Raw genomic sequence first — 8607 nt, 5'->3', positions numbered from 1 at the left:
AGAATAATAGTGAATATATCAAAACTATGAAATAACACATATGGAATCATGTAGTAATTTAAAAAGTTTTAAACAAATCAAAATATAATTTATATTTGAGATTCTTCAAATAGCCACCCTTTGCCTTGATGACAGCTTGTCACACTATTGGCATTGTCCTCGGGGTTTCGCCTGCCATATCAGTTCTGTTATACTCACAGACATCATTTGAACAGTTTTAGAGACTTTAGAGTGTTTTCTATCCAAACCCTCCAATTATATGCATATCCTAGCTTCTGGGCCTGAGTAACAGGCAGTTTACTTTGGGCACGCTTTTCATCCAGATGTCAAATAACTGCCCCCTACCCCAAAGAGGTTAAAGAGAGTGCACCAGGGCTATGTCTCCAGATAAATTCCGCCAGGAGGGCTTTACTTCTCAGACAGCAGGGCACACTTGCTTGGTCAACACATAATGCAGTTCAGCCTTTATAGGGAGCAGACCTTCAAGTGGGTGGTTGGATATGCTCTGGGCTATGCTGGTGGCATCGATGCAGAGAGATTCGAGAATCTGTCTCTCAGCCAGCTAGGAGTGACACAAAAAAGCATTCTGCCAATAAGATTACTTTCAAGGAGTACCTGGAGCTCCCACCCSATCTGCCAGCATCYAGTCCACACCTYTACAYGCATCAGTCAGTCTGCWGTCCTCCGCTCCTCTACGTTYTACTCCACCACCTAGACCTCTGTCCTCCACACCTGTGCAGTCCTCCACATCTGTGCAGTCCTCCAAACATGTACTGTCCTCCACACCTGTGCTTTCCTCCACACCTGTGATCTGATGTCCCTAACTCCTAAATAATAGTAAGATTAATAAAAAAATAAAAATGTTCCTAGCTCCAACAGTGCAGTAGTATCTAACAATTCACAACAATACACACACAATACACACCAGCAGCATACCACCCTGCATACCACTGCTGGCTTGCTTCTGAAGCTAAGCAGGGTTGGTCCTGGTCAGTCCCTGGATGGGAGACCAGAAGCTGTTGGAAGTGGTGTTGGAGGGCCAGTAGGAGGCACATTTTCCTCTGGTCTAAATCCCAATGCCCCAGGGCAGTGATTGGRGACACTACCCTGTGTAGGGTGCCGTCTTTCGGATGGGACTTTAAACAGGTGTCCTGACTCTCTGAGGTCATTAAAGATCCCATGGCACTTATCGTAGGGGTGTTAATCCCGGTATCCTGGCTAAATTCCCAATCTGGCCCTCAAACCATCATGGTCACCTAATAATCCCCAGTTTACAATTGGCTCATTCATCCCCCTCCTCTCCCCTGTAACTATTCCCCAGGTTGTTGCTGCAAATGAGAACGTGTTCTCAGTCAACTTACCTGGTAAAATAAAAATAATAAAACACATCTAGAGTTAAAGAATGGTATTAAGAAAAATATAAGGATGAGCAATGTCGGAGTGGCATTGACAAAAATACAGTAGAATATAATTCAGTGTATATATATATATGTATGTAAACCTTAAAGTGACTAGTGTTCCATTATTAACGTGACCAGTGATTCCATGTCTATGTATATAGGGCAGCAGGGTTGAGTAACCTGGTGGTAGCCGGCTAGTGATGGCTATTCAACAGTCTGATGGCCTTGAGATAGAAGCTGTTTTTTCAGTCTCTCGCCATTCAAAAAACTCAAGGACACTGTACTACAGCAAAGACTGTAAAACAAAAACAAGAATAATACAATAAAAGGAATAAAAGCTAYATAGYTTAAGCCAGGGCTGAGTGCATAAAAACCTTCACCCCAACATATTTGAACATGCAACCTTCTAATCTGTAGTCAGCACGAGTTATTGGTTGACCRCCAGATGTGCAGGGGAGGCATGGTTTAATTGAACTGTTCCATAGGCTGATTCCTCGCCATCGGAACGTGCTTCCCCCCTGGCACMAAAGGTGTGTGACAGCACATCCAGAGCCCATATGGCACCCACTGACAATGTTGAGTCTAGAACCTTTTGGGTTGCGACAACCAATCATATCACTTCTTGCTACCAATAAATGACTAAGAATTCTCCTCGCCAACGAATCAGAGACAGCTGTTGTGTAATCGGTMTGGCATCAGACWTTTAATCTAACTTTTCAGGCTTCACGTCGCTGTTCAGGCGATGCTTTGACATTTACTAGTTCCTGATTCATTTCCTGCGCTGGGCAAAGAAGGCAGAGTTTGCATGTGTTAAAAACTTTGCAGACAGCAAAACGCTTAGTCAGAGTATGCTGTGCACATGCTATCCTTCAACCAAGATATCAACTTAGTGATTGTATTCAAGGTACTTATAAGGACTGATACACTGTGTTAAATGTGATAAGGTATATATCAGAGCACTTAACTCCTTTTGAACAATTCATGGTATAGCTACAGAAACACCAGTACAAACAAGTTAACCTGATTTTGACTGTAATGAAAAAAAAATATATATATATTTTCTGACAATTGTTTTTTTTGACATTGTGGATAAATCATAACTATTAGTAATAATAACAGATTCCAATACACTAAAACATATATGGTAAAATGCTGACAAGTACACTTGATTTCTTAATATTTACTTGTTATATGGCTGCATTGTAATACATTATTACTATTATCAATTATGCTACGCCAAGTACCAAAACTTTTGCTAGGCAGACCATGAGGTTATACARGTCTGTCTCAAGCCTGATGTTCAATTTGAAATAGACCCCTTGYCCCTTACCCTCTAGTTGTCATGCCCTGACCTTAGAGAGCCTTTTTATTTCTCTATTTGGTTAGATCAGGGTGTGATTTGGGTGGGCATTCTAGTTTTTCTATTTCTTTGTTGGCCGGGTATGGTTCCCAATCAGAGGCAGCTGTCTATTGTTGTCTCTTATTGGGGATGATACTTAGACAGCCTTTTTTCCACTTTTAGTTTGTGGGATCTTGACTATGTTTGTGTGTAGTTGCTTTCTGCACTGCATGTAGCTTTACGTTCGTTTTAGTATTTTGTTGTTTTTTCGGTGTMATTTAAAATAAAGGAAAAGTGTACGCCTACAACGCKGCACCTTGGTCCAATCCATCTTTCAACAAACGTGACACTAGTCACACCTTTTATCCCTATCCCCTAGGCACTTCCCCCCAACCTTCMGCCCACTGCTAGTACAACTGAAACATAAGATAGATAAATTAATTATGGGGACATCTCWACCTTGAGCTTGACTTGGTAGAATGGTCACCATATTCTTTACATCTATCCCATTTCWAGGTCAATCTCAAATCAAGTTATAATGTATTGGTCACATACACATGGTTAGCAGATRTTATTGTTAGTGTAGCAAAATGCTTGTGCTTCTATTTCTGACAGTGCAGCAATATCTAACAAGTTATCTAACAATTCCACAACAACTACCTAATACACACATCTAAGTAAAGGATTGGAATAAGAATATATACATATACAAATATATAGAGGAACAATAGGCAATCTCCACAAGTATATAGKGGGTTTGGTGGTAGGAGAAAGGTGCTAGCTAGGGTGCAGGGGCTAGTTGTAGGGGCTATACTGAAGAGGCTAAGGGGTGACTAATGCACCCATCTCTATGGTTGTCAGTTTCACCAAATGATTACAACCAAAAACAGACTTGCTTTCTTAAACGTCAGCTTATCATGTCTTAAAACAAGGACATATGAAGTTTATCAGTGTGTTTGTTAAGGCAGTGGAAACCCTTGTTCAAACAAGTGACTGWGGCTGATTGAGTTTTGCTGCGGAATGGGAAAGTCATAGAGATTTGAGTGAGATAGGATTGGTCGTTGAGAGTATAAAAGGGTCCAGCARCYCATGGAGCAATGTACAGAGCAACCATGGGCAAACTACTCATCTGCGTTGGTAAGTGGAATTTATTTTGGCATACTTAGCCTATAACTGTACAATTGCTCTATCTTTCTTTCAAACCTTTCATTTACATTTTCATTGTAATGACAATTACCAACATTTAAACATAAAAGGGTCCCTATGKAGAGARTTGGCCACTGACGAATGTCCTCTAGCTATGCATTTTGTCAATGCTACTGTGTTCAATGTCTGTTTCTAAGGACTGAGGTTGCCAGCCCCATGACCAACCTATATTCATGTCTGAGRGGAAGAACTGCACTTTAAATCATTATCAATACAGTTCTGAATTATGTTGACTTTTTAAAAAGTTTAATTTAAGATAAAATCTCTCCCTTTTTCTTTCTCCTTTCATTATTTCTGTCTGTCTCGCTTTCTCTCTCATTATTCTCCTCTTCCTCCCTCTCTAGGACTGGCTCTCCTGCTGCATGTGCAGCTAGGTAAGTTTTAAGTACATTTMATTTACATGTAGCCAGCATCTAGGTACGTTTTAAGTACATTTCATTTACATGTAGCCAGCATCTAGGTAAGTAGCCAATCAGAGAACWATAACWYRAYTTACAGAGCATGACAACCCTGACTCTAAAACTGYCTAACTCCAAACTCTAACCTTACTACTACCCTTCCAWAGGATCCTCCTACATCCTCTCCTGTTATTTCACTAACTGGGGCCAGTACCGGCCAGGAGCAGGCAAGTATTTCCCCGCCAACGTGGACCCCTGTCTCTGTGACCATCTGATCTATGCCTTTGCCGGCATGGCCAACAACGAGATCAAGACCTACGAATGGGACGATGAGAAACTCTACGGACAGTTCCAGGCTCTCAAGAACCAGTGAGAGAGACACACAAATGCACAAAGACGCACACACAAACACACACACACACACTCAAGCAGGCATGCACACACATAGACAAATGCAGGCAAACACTTTCTCATTCAGGCATGTACATACCACAGGAGGTTGGTGGCACCTTAATTTTGGAGGATGGGCTCGTGGTAAGGGCTGGAACGGAATTAGTGGAATGGTATCAAATATGTGAAACACATTGTTTCCATGTGTTTGATGCCATTCCATTTGCTCCATCCCAGACATTATTATGAGCTGTCCTCCCCTCAGCAGCCTCCCGTGGTACACACACATGCACACCTAAGCCAGGACTAACCCTAAGTCTTGTATTTGGTAACAGGAACAGCAACCTGAAGACTCTGCTGGCCATTGGAGGATGGAAYTTTGGCACTCAGCCGTAAGTGGAGATGCATATAAACATGCAAGTGCACACACACATTTACACACACACCCTGTGTCTGAGCTGTGTGTGTGTACCCAGGTTCACAGCAATGGTGTCCAGTGCAGCCAACCGCCAGACGTTCATCAGCAGCGTTATCAAGTTCCTGAGGCAGTACCAGTTTGACGGCCTGGACATTGACTGGGAGTATCCCGGATCCAGAGGCTCCCCACCCGCAGACAAGGCCAGATTCACCACCTTGCTGCAGGTTAGACTCAAACACCCATACACGTACACACGTACACACACACACACACACATACACACACACACACACACACATGAATGAACACACATGAATAAACACACACACACGCAGATTAACAATCACTCGTACAGACACACACACACACACGCACAAAATAGCTCATGCACACACAAACAAGAATGAACACTTGAACACCCAAATGAACACACACACCTCTCTGTGCACTGTCTCCCTCTAGGAGCTGATGGCTGCCTTTGAGACTGAAGGAAAGAACACCAACCTTCCTCGTCTGATGCTGACTGCAGCTGTGGCTGCCGGAAAGGGAACCATCGACACCGGATACCAGATCGCCGAGATTGGATTGTCAGTACATACACACTGGGTCTCATTCATATATTAGTTCTTAGGAAAAATGTGTACATTAAAACATGCATGATCTTTCAAATAGTTCTTGGTATATTGGAAACTCTCTTTCTCCCTCTCTTTCTCTCCCTCTCTCTCTCTCCCTCTCAGGGTGTTGGACTATCTGCATGTGATGACCTATGACTTTCATGGATCTTGGGAACACAACACTGGAGAAAACAGCCCTCTCTACAGAGGACCAACTGATCAGGGAGACTACATCTACTTCGATGTGGTGAGTCTCTCTCTCCGTGYCCATCTCTTCCTCTCTCYCTTCCTCGGCTCATCTATCTCTTCCTGCCTATTTAGTKTTGAGCTGAGAGTGAGTAGCACATTTCTTAATAATTCTTCTCTCTCCAGTGTTCTCACTACCACATACTGTGTKTGTTCTCAGGACTATGCTATGAAGTACTGGAAGAGCAATGGTGCCCCCGCTGAGAAGCTCCTGGTTGGATTCCCCACCTACGGCCACACCTTCAAGCTGGCCAGTGGCTCTAACACTGGAGTGGGCGCTCCCGCCACTGGCCCCGGCCCCGCCGGACCATTCACCAGACAGTCTGGCTTCCTGGCTTACTACGAGGTAATTGACACAGGATTAAGATAGGTCTGAAATGACACCCTCTTCCAATTCCTACATAGTGCACTACCTGTGTGCTCTTGTCATAGGTAGTGTCCTGGGGAACAGTGTGTCATTTTGGACGCAAACCCAGTGTATGTTTTTGAGTGATTACATCTGCAGCTTCCTGAATCATGCAACTTCCAACCCTAACGTAATTGTGTGTGTCTGTGTGTGTGCTGTCTCTTATACACATCTAGATGTGTATAAGACAATTCCTACATAGTGCACTACCTGTGTGCTCTTGTCATAGGTAGTGTCCTGGGGAACAGTGTGTCATTTTGGACGCAAACCCAGTGTATGTTTTTGAGTGATTACATCTGCAGCTTCCTGAATCATGCAACTTCCAACCCTAACGTAATTGTGTGTGTGTGTGTGTGTGTCATTAGATCTGCACCTTACTGAAGCAGGGAGCTACCCAGGCCTGGGACTCTGCCCAGATGGTGCCCTACGCCTACACCCAGCAGAACATCTGGGTTGGATATGACAACGTCAAGAGTTTCCAGGACAAGGTCTGTGTTTGTGTGGGTGTTTGTCTGTTGTGGGAAAGATATAACTAGGGGGTAATGGCGTAGCATCCTACTCTGTTACAATAAGCCTAATAATATATGGAATTAAACAGTAGCTTTTATCTTCGTAATTTATAGTAGTGAGTGCGTACATTTTGTTATTGGTGACCCCAGCGAGAATCGAATCCACCATCCTGACATTGCAAGATCCATTCCCTACCAACTGAGCAACATAGGGTAAATGATGAAGTTCTACCACCTATACATATTTATCCAATTTCACCCCGTTAAGTAAACCCTCCTCTCCCCTCTCTTTCTCCCCTACAGATCGAGTGGCTGAAGAACACTGGCTTCGGAGGAGCCATGGTGTGGAGTCTGGATCTGGATGACTTCTCTGGAACCTTCTGTGGACAGGGCAGATACCCACTGATCAACACCCTCAAGTCTGGACTGGGAACCGGAGCCGGTGAGAGACACAGACACAAACGCAAGCCTGCATGCACACACAAACATTCAACAACAACCCTCTCTATCACTCTCTCAAATAGTAGTAGAAATGTAGTTGAAATTATCTCAACCCCCCTTCTATCCCCCCAACTCCTATGTCCTCCATCTCTCCCAGGTTGTGCCGCCCGTAAAGACCCCATCGCCCCAGTGACCCCTACCCAGCACCCACTTAACCCCCCACAGCCCGGAGGTCAAGGTGGCAGCAGCRGCGGTGGCAGCAGCGGCGGTGGCAGTAGTAGCAGCGGATCTGGCTTCTGCGCCGGGAAGGCTGACGGAATATACCCTGACCCCACCAATACCAACCACTTCTACAATTGTAGCCAGGGCAAGACCTACGACCAGCASTGTGCTGCCGGCCTGGTGTTYGACGCCAGCTGCAAGTGCTGCAACTGGGCCTAAGAAACCATAGTTCCCCTTATTAWTGAAGGAGCTGGGTCTAAAGGTTATGTGGTTGTTAGGGCCACTGTTGTCATGKCCTATTCTAACATCAGCTCCATGTAACMTGTCAAAWCCACTCTAATAAACTCCCAACATATGAATGTATCCTGCTGTCTCAGGAATTTTATTTATTCCGCTCTGTGTGGGTTTGAGGTCAACTTCATTGCACTTTGAGCAGAATCACCTTGTATCCCACATAGCTAGTCATTATCTGAACAAGATTAGCAATTCTGCTCCTCGCCGTTCTCAAACTGATTCCCGAAAACACCTTTTGTCAGTTTAGTTTTTATACAATTCGTTCCACCACAGAGAATCGCAGTAAAAGATAAGTCCTTTACTGCAGTCAAACTTTACCAGGCTGACAGACACGGTATAAAGCACGCAGAGCTTAGCCTGACTCATCATTAACATGACATAATGATAGGCTCACCATTTGTTTTTTTAACTACCATTTAATCCAATATCAAAAATACAAGACACACATTTCAAAACTGTTCTTTTTGAAATGCTGAAAAGAAAGAATATATAGTAAATATTATTTTCTTTACAGAATTTGAATATAACTTGACATGCACATTGTTTTATTTCAAATCAAATCAAACTCTTTGTCACATGCGCCAAATACAATAGGTGTAGACCTTACAGTGAAATGCTTACAAGCCCTTAACCAACAATGCAGTTCAAGAAAGAGTTAAGAAAATATTTATAAAGTAAAAAGTAACACAATAAAATAATAACGAGGCTATATAAAGGGGGTACC

The 8607-nt window shown here is 43.5% G+C and overlaps 1 protein-coding gene across 1 annotated transcript; it reads left to right on the top strand.

Annotated features, from left to right (window-relative positions):
- Window positions 1-3798: 3798 nt before the first annotated feature.
- On the top strand, window positions 3799-7952 carry LOC112078973 (acidic mammalian chitinase-like). The gene is made up of 11 exons (XM_024145067.2): window positions 3799-3876; window positions 4290-4319; window positions 4511-4712; window positions 5069-5125; window positions 5210-5375; window positions 5614-5738; window positions 5889-6012; window positions 6172-6357; window positions 6783-6905; window positions 7230-7368; window positions 7525-7952. Exons 1-11 carry the CDS (start codon window positions 3837-3839, stop codon window positions 7806-7808), a joined length of 1476 nt encoding a protein of 491 aa, XP_024000835.1. The 5' UTR covers window positions 3799-3836; the 3' UTR covers window positions 7809-7952.
- Window positions 7953-8607: the final 655 nt, after the last annotated feature.

The sequence above is a fragment of the Salvelinus sp. IW2-2015 genome, unplaced genomic scaffold (genome assembly GCF_002910315.2).
Source record: "Salvelinus sp. IW2-2015 unplaced genomic scaffold, ASM291031v2 Un_scaffold6612, whole genome shotgun sequence".
NCBI lineage: Eukaryota > Metazoa > Chordata > Actinopteri > Salmoniformes > Salmonidae > Salvelinus > Salvelinus sp. IW2-2015.
Note: the sequence above shows the minus strand (reverse complement) of the source record. Positions and strands in the feature narration are given on the sequence as shown.